Consider the following 25,520-nt stretch of genomic DNA (forward strand, 5'->3'; position numbering starts at 1 on the left):
TCATTTGATGATTTTCATGCCATATACCTGGTTGGCATGGCTGTTGCCCATAGCCCTGTGGTAGCAGACTATGATCACCTCCCCGGTGCATTGCCTTCCAAGCACGCGCATGCTGCTGAAGTTGTTGACTGTCATGTTTTGCCGTTAGCGTTGCGGGACGGGGCTTTTTTTACCTGGGGGCAATGTGGGATAGATGGAAGAGAGGGGGGGGGGGATGGGAATGACAGTGGGACCTTTGGCAAGGTTTTGAGGGATGACAATAGCCCAGGCTGAGGCCGGTGGATTGTTGAGCAACACGGATGCGGGGGCGAGCATGGGGGGCGCGGAGGCATTGAATGGGTGGGAAACTTTGTGCAGGACGGCCTCCTCATTGTTGTTGCCAAAGGTGCCGGTGAGCTTGTTGATGGCCTCGGCTTCTGCCACGCTCAGACCGAGTTCCTCCCCCAACAACTTGCGGGTTTGGATGCTGGAGAACGCCTCAGCGGGGTGGGCTCCTGCAGCGGCATCGCAAGAGAGAGTCCGCCACAGCGGGCTCGGGAGGGATGGCCGTCTATGTAAGGACTCCAGTTGGGAGTCCTTCACTGTCCGTCGAGTAGGGCACAGAGGGGGGAGACCTCAAGACAAGATCTAGTTCACGGGGCTGTGAATTGCAGATGGGGGACAATCTAGCCGGGAGAGATGGAGGAAGGCGGATCTCTCAGTATGTACAACTAGGGTTTTTTACAAGAGAAGAAGGAAAAGGAAGGAGGAAAAGGGAGAGGCTTACCTAGCCGGGAGAGATGGAGGAAGGCGGATCTCTGCCGGCTAGGACGTGGAAGGAAGTGCATACTACATATCTATCTGTGACATGTCTTTCGTGACAGGTTTTGTAAGGACCCTGAGAGGGGGCTTACAGTCTATAGGGCGGTGGTGTGCATGGATACATAGTATTGGCGGTTTTGTAGGCCGAGCTTGGAGAGATGCGGGGCTCGTGGGGCGACACCCAATCAGCCGGGGTAGCCGTGAGCTGAGAATTGTTGGAGAGGAGCGGGCAGACGTTGGGACGTGAGTTTTGCGTCTCGTTGGTGTAACTGGGGGAGGTGGAGGAAGCACCACCAGGGGCTGGTCAGAGGTGAGCACCCCGGGCAAATTGGGGTCATGAGAAGCATACAGGTTACGTGGTCCTGTACGCCTGTCAGGTCATGGAAGTCCTGTCAAGTCATGGAAGTCCTGTCAGGTGTACATGACAAGCTGTCCGGATCCTGACGTGCAGTTTACACTTTCAACATGTCACATGCACAGTGACTGTGCAGAGGGTTTCACAGACCTGTCCACCTCACCTTACATAAATGAAAGCCAGTCATGTAAATGGTGTGTGAAAAAGGGTGCGGGAATTTTTTATGTAACATGCAGGACCATGCAACCTGTATGGCTGTCATGACCCCAATTTGCCGGGGGTGGAGGGGGTGGCCGGGCTCAATGGTGTGTCTGGCAACAGAGTTTGCCCAATATGCAGCGCTGTTGAAGTGGGGATGGACAAGCGAGCTGCTGAGGGAACATATGCCAGCTCCATCATCCCATTTCCCGGTCCAATCAGCACATGTGGTGGCTGTCGTGGGATACATAAGCCGAGCGTGTCTAGGGGCCACATTGCCTGTTGTCGCCACCTCAAAAAACAGCCACCTGTGAAGTCTGAGGCGCAGCAAGGTCAGCTCTGGGTATTATGTGGATGGATGAGAGTGTGAAAGACCTTGGCATATCTTGGCCAGCATGAGCGCTTGGCCGGGGACACAATCCTCTTACTCAGGAACCGACCCGTCTGGGGCAAGTTTATGAGTGGCGTTATTCCAGTCAGCCAAGACGTGGTGCTGAGTTTAAGTGAGTTGACCGCAAGTGAGAGTTGAGGATGGTGTTGCTGAGTCTGTGTTTGATTTTTTGCTTGGCGGCTGTTGCGAGTTGAGGTGTATTTTGCAGGCCACCATAAGATATTACTGAAATATATCCATACATAGCAACATTGGCGTCAAAGGGACATGGCGGTGGCGCCGCAATGCTCCCGACAGGGCAAATTCTAAGGTCAATTTCAGCTTCCAGTAGCGCACATTGGATTTCAACCAGAATGGCCATAAGATCCAAGCCGTAGCTAATGCCTTGTGGGTGAAAAATACATACATAGGTGGCATGCCCCGTGGCAGTGGCGTTGCCGTGAACATGCAAGTGGAGTCCAGGCTAGTCCAGGGCAAGGTTTGAGGAGAGCTTGCTGGTCCATGGCGTATAAAAGGGGGGAGGATCTTGTGTAAGGCTGTAACCCGGGGTTCGGGTCGGGGCATGAGGCTCAGCCCGCACCCTGAACCCCGAATTTCCCAAAGTATGCCCCGAGCCCCGAGGCATACCAGTCCGGGCCACTTTCTGCAGAACCGCCGCCGATTTCGAGAAGAACCTTCCATCTTCAACTCCCCCGGGTCCCGAACCTATGCCGTTGACCTCAACAAAGAAGAAAAGCTTTTTTGGTGCATCACTATGCGACAGAACCAGCCCGTTAAATGGAATTCAAGCCGAGATATCTCGCTATTTGAATGAAGATCCTGAACCCAAAGGAATCAAGAATCAAGATACTCGACTACTGGCGTACACGACAAAAAACTTACCCCCAGTTGGCGTTGATGGCGCAACACTTCCTCGCTATTCCTGCGACAAGCTGCTCCTCCGAGCGCGTGTTTTCAAAAGGCCGACACGTTGTTTCTTGGCAGCAATCTGCCTTGGCACCAAGCAGCATCAAGCAGCTTTTGTGCATCAAGGACTGGTATCAGGCCTTTGGTGGGCCTTTATAGCCACTTTTATCGCTCATCTTGTCTCCTTTTCACTTATATAAACACAAACTACATTGTATATAGACACCCGATGGCCAATACTCTGCATACACGACTACAAGCAGCCCAATAAAAACTTAAAAACCACAATCATGTGTCATTTCCACATGCTCCCCCCCCCCCCCCCCTCCAGCATATTCATCATGCCCCGGGGTTTGGGGCATGGCCAGAGTCCATCCCGAACCCTGGACCCCGGGGCATGGGTTCGGGTTACAGCCTTAATCTTCTGTTTGGCTAATCCCCCAGGGCGTCCTCTACTGCTGTACTTCCAGCGTGCGGTTCGTCCTCACCCCCTCCGCTGTTGCACTTGCGCAGTTTGAGGGGCTAAACTGGTTGGCCCCCCTTTGCATAATGCCTTCAATTCGGCGCGCTGGGGGTCATCCTCTCACTGTTTTTTAACCCTGCTAGACAGGGATGGACAGTGGGCCATGGTGCATCAGCTTGCTCATGTTAGGTGGCTGGTTGCAGGTTGTTTTCAAATTGTGCTTTTTTGTTAATTTTGGCATTTGTAGAGGGAAAACCCTTAATTTTTTTCTGGAAGTTGTAGAGGGGAAACCCTTGATTTTTTTGTGATTTTTGGAGATTTTTAGGGGAAATGCTTGAAGTTTTTTTTTGTGATTCAGAGAATTTAATAAACTTGGATAAAAAAAAAAAAAGAATTGAAGTGGCTGCTTTTCAATTACAAGCAGCCCCAAAGACAAGAATCACTTTGCCCCAAAGTATCCTGAAGCTCAACCATGAAGACCTCAAAGAGAATATTTAAGTGGAGTCCAGAAAACTCTACAGAGATGAGCCCAAGGATGAATAAGTCAAAGCCGTAGCCACCTTAGTCCATGACCAGCACACATTTGCTCTTGCGGGCATTGGTTTTGGAAAGACTTGCATAGCAGAGATGTATCATAATCTATTCCAGCCCTATCAAAAGTAAATTGTGCTCAACGGTGGGCCAGCTACGCTAACCGTAGCGTAGCGGAATTCTGCTAAATTTTAGCGTAGCGTTAGCGGAATTGCGCCTTCTCTGCGCTAACGCTACGCGCAAAGGGTGCGCAGCTTATTTAGTTGTTAGCGTAGCGTTAGCGCAGATGCGCGCAATTGCGCTAACGCTACACACGCAGGGCGCAAAAGAGCGCGCGCTACGGTGCGCCACAGTGCTTTTAGCTGAAAAAAGGCCTTTTTTTCCGCTAAAAGCGCTGTAGCGCAGCGTAGCGTAGTGACTGTAGCGGCGCGCTAACACTAACAAAAAATTGGCGCGCTGTTAGCGCCGCTGAAATGTAGCTCAGCGTAGCGGCGCTAACAGCGCGCTAACGCTACTCAAAATGGGCAGGCGCTTTTTGCCGCTACGCTAACGCTAAGTGGCCCTGTAGCGTAGTTTAGCGTAGCGGCCCACCGTTTTTGTGCTGTTCTTGAATCCTTTGGATTCACTTGGAGACAATAAGATTTGTATTTCTTACAAATTCAGCATCATTAATTCATAGCACTATTTTTACATTGTTTTCTTTGTTCATCATCTGGCCAGGTTGAAGAAAAAAAAACAGTCAGAGTTGACGGTATATAGACATATCACAGAGGTCAAATTGACAAGGAACCAAAAGTGGCTCAGCTACGCTAACCATAGCTGTTAGCGTAGCGTAGCACAGCGCAAATAATTCCCCTGGTGGGCGCTGTGGCTGGCGGCAAAGCCTCCCCTCCCCCAGGGAGGGACTTGCATATTATTGCAAATTTTACGCAGGAGCAGAAAGTCCATTTGGCTGGGAGGTTTTGAAATTTTTTATAGCTCCTCCCCCAGCTGCATCTCCATAGGTTTGCGCTGTTTGTACATTATACTAAATTACTGTGCCTCCAATTTGGCATTCTCAGACTTTCTCAATAACTATCCGTTAGACTTGAATGATCTTTTGGAAAGTTGAAGAATGTGCAAGTTTTGAAAATGAGGGTCCGCTGGTTAGGGGACTCCAGGAAACAGTTTTCTGCCTAAAAGAAAGCTGAGTGGCTCAAATCCTTCCCAAGGACAGAACTTACAATTCTGTCTATTCATCTTCTTGCCTTAAAATTCCCCAAAAACAACAGAAGGATTATTTAACCAATGTGCAACAGTAATTGAAACCATTATCTTCCTAGAACAGCTTTTAATGACCTACAATTCACAGTGAATTTTCTTGATCACTATAAATTTTAAAACAGTTCAAAACTTTGTGGCTGCTAGGAACTTGGAACGCTCAGCACAAAGTCAAACTCTCAAATACCCACAAAAACAAGTTTTTTTGACCAACACCCCCATGGCTAAAAAACGGCTGAACCTAACAAACAGACCTCAAAATCTCAACCCTCTGTTCAGGGATCACTTAATAACACTACAACTTAACCCTTCACACCACAAAAAACACTCCCCTAACATAACAAAGACACACCACCTGTGTTGATCCAATTCTTCGGCTTTAAACCAAAGATAAATTCGCTATTATCTTTGGTTTGGAACTGATGGGAGGGCGGAGCTGGATAGAGCTGGCCTGGGTAATATATTCTCCCAAACAGCCCTATGCAGAACTTTTTCATAGCCTAGAGGTTTGCAGCTCTGCTGCAAACCAGGTAATAGGCAGTTTGCTGGTTCGATCCCCCCTGTCCCCATCCCCCATTTGGGGGATAGGGGGCAGGTAGGCAGCAGGTAGGGGGCAGGTTTTAGGGGTTAGGGGTTCGGGGTTATGGGTTAGGGGTTAGGGATTAGGGGGGATATGAAAAAAAAACTTGAGCAATACTGGTCAGAAGCGTGTGGTAACCTTTTTTTCCACGGTTCTGACACAGCTCCTCCCAGCTCCATCCAGCTCCGCCCTCCCATTGGTTCCAAACCAAAGATAATAGCCAATTTATCTTTGGTTTAGAAGCGATGGATTGAATAGCCATGTCTCAGACACACAGGCTTCACCATTGTCACCCCTCCCATCACCCGCCCTCAACTACTGCCGCCATCTTCCTAACTATTGCAGCAACCCCTTCATGGCAGACAGGCCCCTCTTGCAATGCTCCAATCCAATTTTTACCCACACTTGTGTTACCGCGCCACCCCCCCTTCCCCCCCTCCCACCCCCACATCCTCAACTATCTTTGTCACAAAATTTACTAATTGAACCGGTAACATCCGCGGGTTTGGCACTAGGCCTGATAGGGATAGGGAAATTGTGAGCCTGTTTCTCTTATGTGACAGCAGGAAACAAGAAAAGAGGGGGGAAATAGTTTGGATTTCTTGGGATAAAGAAATACAAACTGAGAGAGAGGAGGAGAAAGAGAGAGAAAAGAGAAGATCAGGCCTAGACTTGAAGTCTTTATTAATTGATCTGGGCTATTCTCAACCTGGAAAAGTTGGATGCCAGCTGTGCCAGGCCAAAAAGAGTGCAACAGCCTCCACTCACAACAAGGAAATGTTGGTGGGATTCAGAAGTAGGGTTACTACTCTGCTCTGGTTTTATAGGTCTTAAGCAGAGATAACCTTTTGATCTTTTTTGATTGAAAGAGTTGAGGAAATGAAGAAACAATCAAGAGCAACATAGTTTCACTCTGGATAAACAAGGTTCAGTGAAAGAGTTTACTTACTGTCAATATCCTAGGCGCCTGTGACGGTTGGTATACTGGGAGCGTGGTAATCTCTTTGGTGGTGATCCTGGGTTATCTGGGGTGTGGTTCTGGTGTGCTGAAGTCTGTAGATCCTCCTCAGGCAAGGGGGATCCTGACTACGAAAATTTTCACAGTTTGCTTATGTAATTACATATGTGCATGTGGTTTGGCGCGCCTGGTAGCACTGACACGTCACAACTGCGCATGCGCGCCACAACTCAAGAACTCAGGGAAGGAGTATAGTTATAAAGAATTGGTAAGTTGTAAATAGGGTTAAAATTGCACGAGGAAACAGAATATGAAGTCAAAACAATGATATCTCTTAAGATGAAAAAGATATGAAGTAATTTCATATATAATAAGTAGAGAAGAGGCAGACTTTAGGTCAGCTGTGTTGACTCTAAGGCTGACAGAAATGGGTCTGAAACCCTTGCCAAAACACGCCTTGTTGTGCTGCTCCGAAGAGGAGGGTCCCTCTGACCTCTCTCCTCCTCCTCCACCTTTACACCTTGTCCCCAAACCGCTTTCCATGTTGACACCAGTGAGGGTTCCTTGAATCCTGACACTGTGAGGCCTGAAAAAAGGACCATTGAAGAAATTCTTAGGCTGTGTTTGGCAGAATCATATTATGCAGTGTATTGTTTAAACCATGTGTAAGGGGTGAGAATCCCCTTCACTGGACGGGACAAGATGAACCGGGAAACGGGCTTGAAGGGGCACGAGGGGATGTTTCTAGGACCAACCAAAAGGGGGGGGCTTGGATTGCTGGTTCAGAGAGACTGCTAGTCAGTTTTCTCCTAGAAGGATGAGAAGATAGAAAACACAAGAGAAGAAAGAAAGAGGCTTACCTGGTTCAGAGAGACTGCTAGTCAGTTCTCTGCTGAACCTGGGAAGGAAGTGAACCGGTGTAGGACTCCAGGGATGGATGGGTAATCGAAGTTCCTTTGAGGGGGAAATAAATTGTATGATAGGTTGAAAGGCTATTACAATCTACGGGTGATTTGAAAGACCTGCCCCTCTAATAGTACTATGCAAATAACCAAGAGTCTTGTAATCAATATTTAAGAAAATGTGGCAGATTCCAAGATAGCTCTTACTTTTATATAGTAATCTCTATCAGAACTAAATTTCTAATTCAATGTCTTTTTTAGACCGGTTATAACTATGGATAACGTGGTTTGTTATGGTGAAGTTCCTCTAATGTTGTTGATGTTATAATTTGTGCTACTACTTCTACTTCTACTACTACTACTAATATGCTAATAAGGAGAATGGGTGGTTGGTTGTTGGTTGGTTGTTGGTTTGTTGTTGGTTTGTTGTTTGTTGGTTTGTTGTTGGTTGGTTGGTTGTTTGTTGATTGTGGGTTCTACTACTGCACTAACACTCTACTGACTGACTGACTCTACACTACTCAAGACTACTACTGCTAAACTACCATATGTGACCAGACCTCTATAGGTTGATGGTGAAAAAGAGAAATTATGGGGGGGAGAAGAGCTTCTTTTATATTGAAGAGTGAGGGATTTTAGCTCCAGGGGGATGTGTTTGAGGGAATTTAGCTGCAGTGGATCTCAGTTGCACAGCATATGTACACCTGTACTGCACAGCCACACAAACAATGAGGGAATTATGCTGCAGTGACACTATTTTTACACCTTATCTGCCTGCATATATTGCACTGCCTGATGTCATGCGTTGCTATGTACCCAAGCCACCTTCCATATCCTTCAGAATGTGTTGCTATGTAACCAAGCCACCTTCCATGCACTCTGAACCCAACTAGAATACTCCTCCTTTCCAGGATTTGGGGGTCAAAGCCTCTCTCTGGTCCTCCTTCCTTCCTCCTCCCTTGTCCTTGTATCTACGTTGTGTATTCTTCTGTCCAATCCGCCGTGGCTACCAAAGGGTGTATGTGTGTAAATGTTGTAACTGTTGTGTAATATTATCTCCTCCTCTTGTAATGGGTTCCACCTGTATGTAACTGTACTATCATAATACCTTTTCATATTTCCTTTTGGCATTGCAACAGGCACAGCACACCACACCGGGCTATATCTGACTATGTGAAATGTGGGAGTCATCTGTGACTCCTTGTGAACCCCAAGGGAGGAGGGGGGTTTACAACATACTACACTTAAATATCTTAAAACACATGTTTTAGGATAATCTTTTCTAATTAGGGTGTTCAAAATTGATTTTTGAATATAATTTTACTAAGATTAATCAAAGTTTTGAGAGGTGCTTGAAATGAAGAGAACCCTCAACTTCCACCCCATCAAAAGTTTGGACATGTAGATCTTATGATTTTATGCAGAAAGCGGTTTGAAAATCAATTTTGAACACCACAAATAAAGCTTGAAAGTTCACTCCCAAATTATCCGGCCAAAAATTGTGTTTTACATAATGTAGAGAGGCATGCGGTGATTATTTATTTCTTAATAATCACATTGCCAAACAAGGCCTTACTGTCCAAAAAAGGTTTTACCTATGATACCTAAAACTCAAAGTCAAAGAATGCAGTTAGACTCATTGGCTTTCATCACTGGTCAGGCTCCCCAAAATCTGCAATAGAATTATTAAGCAAACAATTAAAAGCATGTTCATCCAAAATGAGGGAATGAGTGTTGAGCTTATAAATTATTGGGGTTCTGGATCTGATCATTTTGCTTGCAGGAAGTTTGATTATACAGGATTTTTTTATTTAGGTGGTGGAGATGGAATTCAACATGGGGCTCATGCAGAAGGGTTTAATAATTTCGGGATTGCTTGTTGATATCTGCAAGGTAACTGGGAGTGTGAGCTTCTTTGTTGCATCTTGGGGAATGTTGAATTTTGAGGAGGCTGAGGTAGTGTGAAAAACATTGAACTGGTCAAAGATTAGAAAGGAATGTGATGGATGTGGATGATGAGGTGGAATACATATGAATTAAAAAAACAGAAGAAGGATGTTGGACAAGTTGCACTATGAAAAAAACTCAAGAAACCGCTGCCAGTTGACATGCGGCATACTTGAGTCAATACTCAATTAGAACCAGGTTCATACAAATGAATCCCAGGCTGGAACAGCCTGGAATATTTGGAATTTGCTGAACATCATTCTAGTGCAGTGCACTAGACAGGACTGAGCTCTGAGGCAATTGCTCAGCTGGGATCCATGGTCTCTGAGGCAAATGCTCAGGAGATCCATGGTTTGCCAACCTGGGCTTGTCAGCCAGCATCAGCCCCTCCTGCCTGGCAAACAAGACCGCACCCTTGTTGACCGGGTGGAATGCCTCACATCACCAACGGGAAACCATTTACACAACAACATACAACAGATGGCCCGGGGCAGTACCTCTGGGCCAACAACATCCACCTGTCAACCAGGAGGAATCCCTACCGGTCGACATCACCATCCAGCCATCGAGTGGTTACGTACACAACCCTCTTGATGCCCGGAACACACAGTCCTGTCATCCAGTGGGTACACAACCCTCTTGATGCCTGCACACACCGGTCATTGAGAGGGTAAACAACCCACTCAATCACCGGCACATGCACAACCCACTCGATGACTGGCACATGCTGGTTGTTGAGTGGGAACCCCTCAATGACCGGCACAATCATTGAGTGGGTTGTGTACCCTCTCAATGGCCGGTGTGTGCCGGCATTGAGAGGGTTGTGTACCCACTCAACAACCGGCATGTGCCGGTCATCAAGTGGACTGAGACCCAATGACTGGTGTGCCAGTCATTGGGTCCACAACCCCTCAATGACCGGCACAATTATTGAGTGGGTTGTGTACCCTCTCAATGGCCGGTGTGTGCTGGCATTGAGAGGGTTGTGTACCAACGCTGCAACCAATACTATACTATACATGTATTGGCCAATACCAGGTATAGTATTGGCTCTTCAATACAAAGTATCAGAGATACATGTATTGGTTTGGTTTTCCAATACAATACCAATGTATTTTATTGGCAATCCAATCTCAAGTATCTGAATACTGATACATTGCAGATACTGTATGAGAGGGATCTGTTTGGGATTAATAAAGTGGAATTCTGTGGACCAAAATCCCCCTGGAATCAAACCCACAACCTCAGCATGACTAGCAAAATGAGGTAGACATTACCAACACACCGCCAGCAAACGGGTGAAGTAAACTGGATTTTGTCGCGCTGACGAAATCCAAACTCAATTTTAATTTCGCGCCCCGGGTGTGTCGTCACCTGTTGTGGATTTTGTCACCTGCCACTCTCAGTGGCAGGTGCAAGAGAGCACAAATCCCTCGATGGCTGGTGCTAACCGGTCATTGAGGGGACATACACACCTAGCTCCCTTGATGGCCCGTCTGTACCGGCCATCAAGAGGAACACCCTACACCCTCTCGATGGCCGGTCAGTACCGGCCAGCAAGAGTAAAGCACCATTTATACTCTTGATGGCCGCTACTGACCGGCCATCAAGAGGTGATACACATACCCCTTGATGGCCTGTCAGTACACCGGCCACCAAGACAAAAACACTAAACCCTTGATGGCCTGTACTGGCCGGTCATCAAGAGCAAAACTCTCTGGGTGATGTGTATACACATCACCCTTGATGACCAGTCAGTACCAGCCATCAAGAGGAACATAATACACTCTTGATGGCCTGGAGTGATTGGCCATTGAGAGGACATACACACCCCACTTGATGGCCCGTCAGTACCGGCCATCAAGAGGAATATACTACACTCTTGATGGCCTGCGCTGACTGGCCATCAAGAGTGAAGCGCTTTGCTCTCAATGACCAGTTGGGTCACTGTGCAAGATGCGCATGTCCTCTCAATGGCCAATCATTCCAGGCCATCAAGAGTGTATTATGTTCCTCTCAATGGCCGGTACTGACGGGCCATTGAGGGTGATGTGTATACACATCGAGAAAAGAGTTTTGCTCTCAATGGCCGGCCAGTACGGGCCATCAAGAGTTTAGTGTTTTTGTCTCGATGGCCGGTGTACTGACAGGCCACCGAGGGGTATATGTGTCACCTTTCAATGGCCGGTCAGTAGCGGCCATCGAGAGTGCAAACAGTGCCTTACTCTCGCTGGCCAGTACTGACCGGCCAAAAATATAATGTTGTGTGTTCCTCTTGATGGCCGTTCCAGACGGGCCATCAAGGGAGGTGTGTGGGTCCCCTCGATGACCGGTTAGCACCGGCCATCAAGGGAATCGTGATTTCCTCTTGCACCTGCCACTGAGAATGGCAGGTGACAAAATCCACAACAGGTGACGACACACCTGGGGCGTGGGTTTGAATTGGAATCTGGATTACGTCAGCGCGACGAATTCCGGATTACGTCACCTGTTTGCTGGCAGTGACAAAGCCAATGCAAATCCTGCTTGGCTGCTTTCTCCGCCCTACACAGCGACATCATCAGCGCCGGGTCTCCATCCTGCCGGGCGGGCTACTCAACTGTGCTTGTGCCTGGTTGGGCGGGAGAGGAGGCTCAGTTTTGTCTGGGTGGGAGGGACATACCTTGGCGTGTCCTCTAGCGCTGGAACCCGTACCCGGAGGCTTTGGATTGTCTTGCGCAGTTCTTGATTGGGTTTGGGATGGAGTCAAAATCAATGAGGCATTAATACTAGAAGCACTTTGATCATACACTTTTGCCTTAAGTTTGAAAATTTTCAACACAGACTTGGGTGTTATCATAGAGATGGAATGCTTGGCAAAGAACAACCGATTCTTTTCGAAGTAGCTCAGCTTGATGCGAGGATCGAGGATCATGGCACAGATTGCAGCAGGCTTGTTCAAGGCAAGAGTGAGATATTTTGACAATTTTTTGACCATCTCGTCGGCAGCTGGAATTAGTCAAGACGAGTCGTACATTGCTCGGACATCGTGTATACTCTTGATAAGGGATATGTATATTGGGATTGAGAGAGTTAATGTTGGATACTTGGACCAACATAGAATTTTGGTGACATCGTTGAGTGGCTCCAAGAACTTGGCCATCTGTTTGACTTTTTGCCACACAACCTCGCTGAGTGAATATTTAGAAGCCTCGGCGTTGGTATTGCAGTATGTTACACACACTGCCTTAAGCTTAAGAGCTCGCTTGAGCATTAGGAATGTTGAGTTCCAACAAGTGCAAACATCCCTTTTCAAGGTAATATCTTTGATGGGACGACGGTTGGGAAATTGACTGTTGACAAAATTAATGGCAACTTGAAATCCTTTGCGGCGCTGAGGCGAGTATTGAGCATAAGTGGCAAGTGCGTGAATACAAGAGATGACCGATTCAAGATTGACATCTGCTCCATCAGGTCGATTGATAATACTGTTAATATCCACCTGGTTCAGAGTGACCTCCTTCTCTGTATCATCGTTGTGGCAGTCTCCAAATACCTTGAGGCCATCGTGCGCGGCGAGGTTGATGATGTGGGCCATACAGCCCAACAGTTGAGTGTCCGCATCGAAAATTCCACCCAACTTCTGTTCAACTTTTGTTGCAAGGGTTGAGTTGTTTGAGGCGTTGTCCGCAGTGATACAGCAAAGAGCATTCGTAATCTGAAGATTTTCTAGACTGTCCACAAAGAGTTCGCCAAAATTGGCACCCGTATGACGTCCTCACTGCTTGCATAATTAGCTGGGCTGAGGTTATCCCAGTTAAACTTGGATGCACTCAACCAATTTAAATTTGGTTGATCTCAACTGATGAAATACAAATCCAAGGGACCCCCCTTGTTTTTATATTTCATTGGTTAAGATCAACCCATTTAAGATTGGTTGAGTGCATCCCAGTTAAACTAGGATGACTTCATCCTAGCCAAATATGCTGGCAGTGCCTAGATAGATGTCAAGGCAATATACATATTAGATCATTAAAAATCAAGTGGTGTTGAATGTTTGTCAATAGGTGCTACTAACCATTAACCGTTGGCATCCCAACAACAGTGTCCAACATTCTCCAATCAGAGGTGATCCCATGCACAGTGATGGCCATGAAAGCCTTTGCATTTGGGGAGGTCCACGCATCAACAGTGTAAGAAAGATGCTTCATGCCCTTGAGTGTATTCTGGAGATCGTTCCTGTAAGCAAGAAATAGAAGTTCGACCTCTTTTGCAATAGTCCGCCTTCCAAACTCCATGTTCAGCATTGCCGGATTCAGAAGCTCAAGTAAATATTTGAAGGATTTCCGCTCTACAATTGAGTAGGGTAAGTCCGCGTCCGCAACTAGGTATGCAATGGCCTGTTTGAGGAGGTCTGCAGTAAGAAAAGGCTGAATCAAGGGAAGAGCTGTAAGCAAAAAGGAACGCTGTCTGTTGGGAATTAAAAACTCATACCCGCTGTTCAACGCGCTGTTGTTTCAATAGATTGGGAGACAGGTTTGTCTCAATTTGACTTGGCTGGACAAGTCCATGGAGCCTCCTGAGGTGTTCAATCATTGATTTAGTGCTACCGGTGGGGTCTTGTTTGATTGTTTTTTCGCAGGTAGCTCCGTTTTTCTTCTTGCTTGCCACTTGACACTGGACTTGATGCTGGTTCAGAACTTTGAAATGCGTCCAGACCCAGCTCTTCTGGGTCTTATTTGAATCGGGGGGGGTCAGGTTGGGTTGAGGCGTCTTCCATTTCGACATCCATTTCTTGAATCTTCTATCTTCTTCTGGTTGGGCAGTGGTGGTGAGGTGTTACGGGTATACCCGCGGGACAGCAGGGTATACCCTTGTCCCGCATGATCCCGTGGGGCATACCCGATACCCGCGGATATTTCTCGAGCAGCGGATATTCCCACAGGGATGCCTATGGGCGGGGTAAAAATGGCCCCATACCCCGCGGGTTCCAGCGCTGTCCTCGGACCATCTCTTTGGTGCTTGGGCGATGTGGTGGCGGGAAGGGGGCCTAGCTTAACACAAGTCCCCTCCGAGGAGGCGCGAAGCGCCTCCGAAGGAGGGGCTTGAATATTATGTCCCAAATTTTGCGTGAGGGCAACCAGCCATTTGGCTGAGGAACACATTACAACCCCCAAATCACCCACAAGCACTCTGATTCTGGTCACGCCTCTCAGACCATTGAAAAGCTTGTGAATTTTTGGTATATGTACGGCCCTCAAAGCTCAAGGTTTCCATAGCATTAGGAAGCTAGGGGAATGGATAAGTATTGGAAATTGGAGCAATCCGCCCAATGCAGGCCCAGATAAGTTCTCGGATAGATCTGGTCCTTATTGCATACACGGCATAAGGTATACAAGCTGGAGAGTAATTTCAACTTTTCTATTAAAATTGTAAATTGATACTTTAAAAACCGTGAGACTTTCCGTGATCCAAGAAAAACAGAATCCAAAGGGTCATCAAACTTTGCTTTACCAAACCTGTAAGTGCCCTTGCCAAAAAAGCTGCTGAGCAGCTTATTTATGGCCAAATTTTCCCAAATAAAAAGCAGGAGATGCCCAAGATGGGCAGCTACAACTGCCCCTCAAGGCATTTGAGAAGGACTCGTGGTTTATTTTTAATGGGGATATAGAATTTTACAAAGTGCCTTTTACAGGGTACAAGGCCCTGTAAAGTCAGTACTGCGTAAAAATGTGCTTTGCCGGGGGTTATGTGTAAATTTACAAATTGTGGGCCAAATCTAGCCCATTGCAAACTCACCCCTTGTGAAAAACACTGGGTAAAATTAAGCCCCCAGTTCTCAAAATGTAAATTTGCAGGGCCATCATTATACGGGGTTGCACTTTGTAAGAGGACTGGCTTGTAAATTTCAATTTGTGCCTCTGCAGCCCCAAATTCACAAGCTCCATACCACACTTTGTCACATGCACGTTGTAAAATTATATCCAAAAGAATGAGAAACATAATTTTGCAAGGTGCATTTCCTATTTACACTTAGGGAACCAAAAGGAAAAAACCGTATAAACGGAAACAAAACAGATCAACATGAAGTTTAATTCTTTGCGACCCTCTGGCTCCTTCTGCGGCCTGAAAGGCCTTCAGTGTTTGATGGGACTGGCTTAGTTGCCTTTGCAACTCGAGCTGGATCATCGACTCGGTCCTCTGACGAAACCTCGGGAACGACCTGCGAGAGCTTAAGTTTCAATGTGATTGGTTGTTTGGCTGGGGGTTCGATTGGATTTGGGCGAGCTGAGATGTCCGCCGTGGAAACTGGGACCTTAATGTTTGGGATTGAAGCAGTTCTGACTGCCTTCGCTTCCTCAGAATCAGACTCAGGAGATGAGCCTGCACTTGAGTCCGACAAATCTTCTTCGCCATCGCTGGAATCCGATTCGCCTGCGCTATCCTTTCGATCCTGAGCCTCTTCAGAAGCATCATCGACATCGCTTGAGTCCGAAATGTCGAATTCATCAACAACATACCCTTCGCGAACGATCAACGGCTTGATTGGCTTATCCTCAAGGGGATCCAAGGAGGGAATGGCGGTGTGAAGAGAGTTTTGCTGATTTGGATTGATCATGCCAGCCAAGTGAACAAATGGGATGTCACCTTCGGCATTGGGGTTCGCGTTGGAGATCTTAGCAATTGCAGATTTGACATGCTCCTCCTCCTCGGATGTCCATACACGGGTGTAGAAAAGCCAACTCGTGAAAGGGTGGCGGCCTCCAATTGATGACATGTCAGTATTCACAAGTCGAGCGTTGCCATCGTTCTGCCGATCATCGTGCAACCAGACACCTCGGGTACTGCCTCGTCCACTTCGTACAAACTTACACCAGTAGTGGCATCCGTTCCAGTATCCGCGAGAGAAAAGAGTGAATTTCACGCCAGAAATTGTGATCTGGTATGGCCAGTCCATAGCGCCCATGTATTGCTCTCGTTCAATGGGATCGCTGGGCTGAGTGACTTCCATGAAGAAGTACAGATGTTGCGGAGGAAGGTCGTCTTTGAATCCAAGCCGAGATGTCTCCCTAACGTACTCAGCAGTTGAATTTACATCTTCAGGTCGTTGGGACTTTACCGATATCGCGGGGGATAGGTCTTTGACCTTCTTGGGTCGGCCTCTGGGCTTGGGCTTCTGCTCGGATGATGCCTTGATTGAATCGCATCGACAGACTAGCCCAGGAGTTTTTGAAAGACCGGTGGTTGTCCACAGGAGGATCAGGCCCGAGACATCAGATGGGTTCAATCCGTTCTCAAGGAAATTCTTCAATTCGATCTTGATGGGTGTTAACGATCGAATTTGAGGGACCAGGCATGGTTCAGCTGATCTGCAAGCGAAGTCTCGATGCTCAACAACTTCGAACAATCCTGTGAGAGCCTTGGTTGGATTAAGCTTCGGATCCAAGAGGAGCTCGATGAAAAAATCGCACGAAGCAAAGGCACCAGGCTGAAACCTTGCTTGGTGCCTCTCATTGCACATGTTGAAAAGCTTGGTCTGGGCGTTGGTCAAGACTGTTCGGATCCTTCCAATTTTGGTTAAGTTGAAAGTGGTTCGGGAGCCGAAATGCATGGCAAGATGGTAAAAAAGGGTTGCCCCTTTCCCTTTGCTGTCCCGAAGCCATAGGGGGTTGTACAGCGCAAAAAGAGATTCCAAAGCGGCAGACATCCAGCATCGATTCTTCAGATGGGGCTCAACTGAAGCGGTGTATGATTGGTAAGTGGACCACGGACTTCGGTCAACGTTGAGTGAGTTCTTGGGACGCCCGGCGTTCTTTTTCTTGATCGAAGGTTCGGGGCCATCAAGAAGACCAGCTGTGGTGTCAGGTGGACGGCCGTCGTTGATGAATTTCCGCTTCTTTGGCTTGGCCCAGCCCATTGAATGTGAAATGTTGACCTGCATCTTGGTCTGAGATCCATACTCGACCGATACCCCGCACATGACTGCATTGTACTCCTCTTCCAGCACACTGATGAACCCCAAAAGCTCCACCATGCCGACAATCAGACATTTCTTGCCTGAACTTCAGACGAAAAAGAAAAAGATCTTGATTAGCTCTGAGCACGAAAAGCAGAAAAAGCTGGTGTTCCCGCCCTCACCTGATCATGTAGTAGACACGATGCATGCTTTCGATGGCGTTGGTTGTATCGGGGAGTCCGTCTTCGCCATCAGGATGATCATCCAACATTGGTCGACGAGAAGGAAAAAGCATTGATTGGATGTCTGACATCGTCCACCAGTCGAGCCAACGCTTTGTCTTGGGAAAAAGGCGGCGCAACTCGTCCAGTTTTTCTTCATGGGTAAGACCACCCTCCTCGATTGGATCCAGTAGAGCCATACACTTTTTCTGAAAGTCGGCCTAAGCAAAACTGGTCAGGTTGGAGGACGGAAGACTCAAGCAAGAAACCAAAAACTTACATCTTGATCTGCCGAGAGGATTGAGCGATTGCGCCTAACCCTTGTCACCTGAGCCCGAAAATGCTGGTGACATCCCTTAATCATTTTCGCCGCTCTCATTGGGTCGGTACATGCAAAAACGTCCATGTACGCAGCCTTGAACCCTTCGGTTTGTGCAAGAGAAAAATCGACCACTTGTCGAACCATTAGATCGCGCTCCGACGGGGTGATGTCGGGCCGGACAAACTGCCTCAAGAGGGCTGAGAAGTGAAGCTTGTAGTAGTTGACGCTGAGTCCTCGAATCCACGAAATCTGGGCTGGTATCCACCTAGCTGTTTGCTCACAGAACATTGATGTTGTGAGCAAATAGCCATTCTTGAAGAACCGATATGTGACATCGGAGATGAGGCCACCCTGGTACACCTCGTTGTTTTCATCTCGTGCCAATAGCCGCTCGGCCATCCACTTGGTCTGGAAAGTGAAGTGTTCGCACTCCGTCTGAAAGCCTGAGGAGATTATAAGTAGTCCGCGCCTAACAAAACAGACACTTCAGCTAATGGAACCCAATAAATCCAAGAAAAAGAGACGCACGCATTCCATTGGAATAAGTCCATCATGAACTTATCTCCAACACCCGCGCCTAACTTGTCAGGGACAATGTTCAGCTCTCGGAGCATAAGCCGGCGGTAGTATCTCAAACAATCAGCGTTGATAAATGAGCCGTGAATTTCTGTTACGCTTGTGATTGGATCGTCAAGCGTACTTGGTTGACCCATCTGAAAAGTCGAAAGGAAGAAATGGGATTAACCAATTTTGCAAGTCACAAGGGGATGAACAGGTGAGACCTACCTTTAATTTGAAAGCACCGGCTGATGGGTTCTTCACAATCTCAGCTTTGAGATCAGCCCGGGCGAGTGGGTCTGGCTTTTTGGATTCGGGCCAGGGGTGGTCGTGTAAGCCTCGGTGTCGGAGCAGAGCCCAGCCGGATGGAATGTGAAAATCAAATCGGAGAGCTGTTCCATTGCAAGCTTCCCAAGTAACTTTGCCCGGACATCGGCCAGCAGCTCCTGGACATTTAGGCTCACTGAAATGATTCAAAGGGTTTTATGAATTGTCAGTAACATCTTTGGAGTGGAAATAAATGAACAAAGCTCTTTGAAACTCGCCGTTCAAGGTATTCCTGAATACCTCCCCTTGCTGTTGGGGGGGAGCCAACCCACTGGCAGGTATCGATATTGCAAACCAGGACACCAAGACAGTATGTCCGCTGAATTTTCCAAGTTCCTTTACCACGCTTCTCAACTCCCGTGGTTTTAGTAAATCCTACAGATCCAAAGTTGACCACAACCTGGTCGGCCCCCTTGACGAAAATGGTTGCGCCATTAGGATAAATTGGATAGCCCTCACGGTCCAGGGTGCATCCGTGGTCAATGAAAGTATGGAATAAATCAAAGTCAACAGGCAACTCCCACTTCACAGTCATATCGGGTGGGTCGGGTGCTGGGGGGTTCAACGACGGTGAAGACATTGGGATGTTTGTTCAAAAAAAGGGAGGAGCGGACAGCAATGCAGATTGTGCAGAAACGGTGTTTGGGGTGGGGGGGAATGATGCTCTGGCAGATGCGCTCAAGTACGCCAAAGTTGTTCGAAGTTCGAACATCCTGAGAGGTATTCACGTCTCCTCAATACGCATGGTGAGGCATGGTGTCATGCCAAACGTGATGAACTGTGAGATTGTGTGTACTACGTAAATTGGGCAAATACATGCTTGTATTTCCGTATTATACAAGCTGACACTGTACTATTACAAGCCCTGTAATCACAAAAGTGGTTGTAAAATAGTAAAAATCAACACAGCCCATCCCAATCCGGAAAATTAAGTGGTACAGCGGCCAGCGCCGTAAACACGGCGGTGCAAATGTGTATCTGGCCGCTTGAGGGTGGTTTAATACACCCCACATTTTGCAGGGCCTGTCTTTGCAAGGGGGCAAATTTGGCCCACACTTTGTAAAACTACACATAACCCCTATTTATGTATAGTTTTGCACAGCACCTGTTTTACAGGGCCCTGTACCCCGTAAAATATACTTTGTAAAATTCATCTGCCCCATTTTTAATTGGGTGTTGAGTTTATTTTTTAGCATTTCCCTGCCAAAATTTGGATGTCCTCAGCCCGGGGGTCCGACTTTAGAGCAACTCCACCGGGAGAGGTAAACCGGGGATGTAAACCAAGTTTACCTCCCCGCACCAAAAATCAGCACCCCATCCGGGGGGCTACATGAGGAGGCAAATTTAGCGCGGATGTAAAAATCCTCAATCAGGAGGCAGTTCTACATCCCCTCTAGCTTCCGCCTACCTCCGGTGAAAGTCCCAGTCTCTGTGAAATACACCACTCATCAAAAACCCTCCACCCCCAATACCATACTCCATCACCACCCATTTTTTCGCTATACACCAGGTCTACTTGCTCATCTTCGAATCTATCAACCAAAATGCCACCAAAAACCCTTGCCAATCAACCTGCTTTATTGCCACCCACTCCTCAAGCCAAAAAAAACACAACCAGTTTGTTGCCTCATTCCTTTAAATTTTCCACTTGCCCATCATAGCTGATAATTATACAATCTTTTTGTTTCTTCAGGAGTGCAAGCACTTGAATTCAATGACATAGATGGTACACCTCAGCCAACCAAGAAAACCGTGCAGCCGGCAAAGAAAACCCCGAAGCCCAAGAAAGCTAAACGTGGTCCAGAAAGCGCCATGATGCGGGTCTGTCAATAAGCCCTCCCCAAAAGTGTGGCCCCATGTTTTTTTACTCAGGTTGACACATTTTTGCTTCTTAGCTGAGCATATGCTTTCTTAACCAAGGCTACTCTTTCAATGGGCCCAGTGGGCTTTGTGGGGGCCATGTGGGCCTCATTCAGGCCCATCCAAAAAATCTCCCCAAAAATGTACCCCCATTTTTTTTATTCAGTTTGACCCATTTCACATTTTAGCAGAGCATCGGAATTCCAAACAAATACTACTTTTTCAATGGGCCCAACGGGCCTGTTAGGGGCCCATGCGGGCCTTGTGCAGGCCCGTCCAAAAAATTACCCCAAAAATGTGCCCCATTGTTTTTTACTCAGTCTGACACATTTTTATTTTTTTGGCTGAGCATGCTCAGTTTGCATTTTTTTTCAGCACAGAGTGATTTTTTTTCAATGATTTTCCCAACCTAAAACTTTGAGTATTTTTTTTGGGAAATTTAATTATCCTTGAAGTGTAGGTGAAGTGGTTGCGGGATGATCTGTAACTCAATTCCAACACATGGAAATATCTTAGTTGAAATTTTCTGTTTGGTTCATATCAAACAAAATCCAGGATGTGAGCTTCAATTCACAACATGTTTTGCCAAGAATGTAACTATCCTGATGCGCAAAGATATCCTTGACCAAATGAGAAGGAAGATTTTTCAGGGCTGATCTTTTTCAATCAAAACCCACATAAAATCACATAATGAAAGATAGCTGTAAATTATAGCAACCGCAAAGACTCAGCTAACTGGTAGATTAATCCTTGTGGGATATTTCTGCCATGCCTTTTCCCTTCATCAATTGGGAGGAAAGTTATGTAAAATTAAATTTCTCTTTTTTGAGTATCACACAGTGTCAAAGCTGGGAAAACCTCTGTAACCTGTTTTCCCTCCCTGTAATATGAAATGCGAACAATCAAAGAGGCCTTTTCACCAACCATGTTTACCAAGTGATGGTCCACTTATGCAGGCTAAATTTTGCCATGCGGTCAGCTGTTCATTTGGGTCCATGCACCTTTTGTATGTGAATACACATTGCACAATTTTCCTTCACTTGACCTCCATCTGACTGAAAAATGCAGCAGCTAGAGGTTAAAATTATTAAGCTTCACAGAGGGAAGGGGGCAGATGGGTGGATATCAATAGATGCATCAATATTTTGATGATCCCGGAACCAGCAGGAGAAAGATTTCAATAGCTGGTCTGAACTCTGAGGTGAAAAGTCAACTCTGAAATGTCCACACACATCTCAGCATGCAGGCTCATACCGTTTGTCTTGTAGATTGATCATCTTCACACCTTTTGCCTGACTGTTTTGGGCAATTTTTTCTTTCAGGTAGCATACCTTCATCACACCTACCATTATGTCCGTGGCCATTGTGCAACAAAATGGTGTTGATTGCTCTTATCACATGGTAATTATTAGCACCAGGTGTAAGATAAGAATGATGCTCTTTTGACCTGCTGTATCCAGAAAAATCAAAATCATCATCATTTTGTAGTGGCAAAAATGGTGTTCATATGTGTTGCAAATCACCAAAAAAGCTTGTGTTCCAGGAGTTTCAATCTGGGCACAAGTCAACTACGGTGGCAGCGGGGCAACAGGGATCAGCTCTGTATCCCCGGGTGTCCCCGGGGAGTGTTTTTTTTTTTGTTGCTATGTCCACCGTCATGTTCGGCCAAACATCAGGGTGGACATTGGCAAGTTGCTTGTTTACACGGGCTCGATGACCTTTGTTTGCTGGTCATTGAGCTGGGAAAGCCCCAACTCAATGAACAGTACACTAAATACTGTTCATTCAGCTTGGCTTTTCCGAGTTTGGTGGACAGTACAGACTGCTCACCAAGCTCAGACAGGCCCAGAACAATGACCAATAGGTGCTGGTCATTGGACCAGGGCTTCTCCAACTGGATGGCCAACACAAACTGGCCATTGAGTTCAGAGAGGCCGCGCTCAACAGGCATCATGCCCTGGTCATTGATCTGCAGCCTCTCCGAGCTCAAATCCAATGACCAGTAGATACTGGTCATCCAGCGAGAAGCCCTGGCCCAATGACCAGCAAATGCTGGTCATCTAGTCAGCCTTTCCGAGCGCGGTAGCACTGTCAGCATGTTTGACTGGGATGAAGTCAACCCAGTTTAACTGGGATGCACTCAACCAATTTAAAATGAGTTGATCTCATCCGATGAAATATAAAACCAAGGGGGGTACCTTGGATTTATATTTCATTAGTTGAGATCAACCAAGTTTAAATTGGTTGAGTGCATCCCACTTTAACTGGGATAACCTCAACCCAGCCAATTATGCTGGTAGTGTAGGCAGCCTACACTGGCCACTCAGCTTGGAAAATTGCAGCAGGATGGACAGTATATACTGTCCATCAAGCCGGGACTTTCCCCGCGCTGAGTACAGTACATACAGTCCTTAAAGCTGGGAGAGGCCCGGCTCAATGACCAACATGCAGTACTGGTCACTGCTCTGGGATTTTCCCAGCCTAGTGAACTGTGATCAAGTGGAGGGTGTCTCCACTCAATGGCCAGTAGAACCAGTCACCAAGTAAGGAACCCCCCCACTCAACAGCCAGTATACACACCAGTCCTCGAGTGGAGAATCCCTCCACTCAATGACATTAAAAACCAGTCATTGAGTGGAGGATGTCTCTACTTGGTGGCTGGTAATTTAGATATGGTCATTGAGTGGACACAACCTCCAATCAATGGTTGTCCAACAGTCATCAAGTGGAGGGAATCTCCACTCAATGACTTTACAACCCATTCATTGAGTGGAGGGGGTCTCAAATTGATTCCTGAAACACACCACTAAGTGTAGAATACCAGGGTGTACCAGGCATCAAGTGGGGGTACCCTCAACTCAATTACCAACATGTTCACCATGGAGTGGATCAAAGATCAGCCTGAGTTGAACATGAGGTCAACATATTTGAAGCCTAAATCCCACATGCTCACACATTTGACATCAGACAGTCTTCCCAAAGGAACATATGGTCTGGCACTCTCCAGGGAGTGCCACACTTCCCCCCTGGTGAGACCGCGTGACTGCGCAAGTAGGCACAGTCACTGAGGCGGCGACCCCAAATGCAACATCAGGTGACGCTGCGGGCTGCAATAACAGCTATTTGCCTGTAGTGTCAATGGTTAGAGCATCACTCATGAATGCTGAGTATTTGAGTTTGAATCTCACAGTACACGAGATTGTGGGTTCAATACCTACTTCACTCGGACCTCTCTTTTCACTTGTTCAATAGGCAAGCCCAGCTGGTATACACCAACATTTTTTGGGGGATTGGAGTCTCCGGTCCCGTACGCCTGCAGACTTGGTGTATGGGAGTTCTCACACCATTCTTTTTGGCGTAGTTGAGCCACACGCCAACTCATTGGACAAGAGAAGATGTAGGGGATTCTGCTATTTTGTCATTTTTACTTCTCAACTATTGAGCCTTCACGTGCCTCATGGTCAACCAAAATCCAGTTTAGTAGATCAAGTTCATGCTTGAATAAGAAAAATCGTTGGTCTGAAAGGTTTATGAGTAACCTGCCGAGTTCAAAAGGTAGCCCGTCAAGTCTCCAATCCCTGTCCACGAGTAGCAAATGGAAGAGTAAAGCCAACGAGGCTACTCGAGTCTGAGCAGAGATGTTTTTTGGAGGTGGAAGCCAGAATATTTCGTAAAAGACTCTGGCCAGGTTTTTGATGACATAATTCCGCTCAAATTGGCTCATCGCCGCTGCTAGATCTTTCAACCTTGGTTCACAGAACCATTTTTCTTCTCCCCATGAGCCTGAGGAATAACCAGGGTTGTGCAGATTGCGAAACATGGTCAGACGTGAAATTTCTACTTGGTTTTCTGATGTGTATATATTAGATGACTAACAAAAATTGATGGATAGTCCCTCATAGGGGCGGTGCAGCTCTGAAAAATGTTTTTTTTTGCAAAAAAAAATCAGTAAGCAAATGAGACCCACATAAAAAGTGACTTGATTAAAGAAAACACACCCTGGGCCCATATAGACATGTAGATCGGCTGTTCTAACTTCGGCACCGTGTCCTTCATCATTTGCCTGATTTCCTGTGTGAGTTGCTTATCCTCGTATTTTTGTAGCCAAAGTGTGTGAAAAGCATAGAGAATTTCAACATGAATGTAATGCGATGCGCAATGGTTCGCCATTGTTTGAGTGAGGACCTTGCACCATTCCCTCAGATGTTCGCGAGAGATGGATTCTTGGCGCAGAAGATGATCGACCGCTTGATTCACAAGGTTAAGTCGCTGTTCGCGACGATTGCCAACATTATATTCATCTATTTTGCCCATTTTTTTTTTGAAATAGGAAATTGCTGCTTCCTCCGGATGCATAGATAGAAGCGGGGGCTTGAGGACTAGAAGGAAGACCAAGTAAGCATTGAAGGCGGTCACATGAGAGTCCAACATTAAGCAAGTGGTGGTCAGGATGCGGTCAAGACTTGGATCCCTGGATGCTGGAGCGAGGTGAGAACGTACAGCGCTTGCTCCAAAATTTATTCACATCCTGCGAGAAGTTCCCCTCGATTTTATTTGGAAGCCGAAGGAGTGATATGGAGTCACCGATGGTCGCGTAGATGTCGATGGTGAGCTGGCTTAGCAAGACGAGAAGGATTGAATGATATGGAAGCCACATCGTTGGTTAGAGGAGTGCGTGTCGGCTAGTGAAGCTGGTATCGCATCTGATGCTATCTGATGCTATACATAGAAGATACACATTTATAGAACTCATCCTGATACACAGCCGGGTCCAAAGATCAGGAGCCAAACAGTTTGCGAAGGTAAGTTCAACCTCGTTTGATCTTAACCTGAAACTCGATGATTATGTATCATGAAACCCCCAAACAAAAGGTGTATCATGAAACCCCCAAACAAATGGAAGGTCTATGTAGAAAGAATGGAAGGCGGCTTCGCATCACCGGCATCATCGTGAGTGACTTCTTTAACCCACAAAATAAGGAGTCCTTCTTGTCTCTTGTTGAC

At 46.8% G+C, this 25,520-nt stretch overlaps 1 protein-coding gene across 1 annotated transcript; it reads right to left on the reverse strand.

The window, feature by feature from the left end:
• On the reverse strand, window positions 1–25,173 carry PtA15_4A768 (uncharacterized protein; the record flags this gene model as incomplete). The annotated part of the gene is made up of 7 exons (XM_053168685.1): window positions 1–128; window positions 234–494; window positions 15,662–15,872; window positions 23,953–24,299; window positions 24,393–24,431; window positions 24,515–24,895; window positions 25,017–25,173. The coding sequence occupies 7 exons, from the start codon at window positions 25,171–25,173 to the stop codon at window positions 1–3; spliced, it is 1,524 nt and encodes a 507-aa protein (XP_053019870.1).
• Between the last annotated feature and the right edge of the window lie 347 nt (window positions 25,174–25,520).

The sequence above is a fragment of the Puccinia triticina genome, chromosome 4A (assembly GCF_026914185.1).
Source record: "Puccinia triticina chromosome 4A, complete sequence".
NCBI classification, from domain to species: domain Eukaryota; kingdom Fungi; phylum Basidiomycota; class Pucciniomycetes; order Pucciniales; family Pucciniaceae; genus Puccinia; species Puccinia triticina.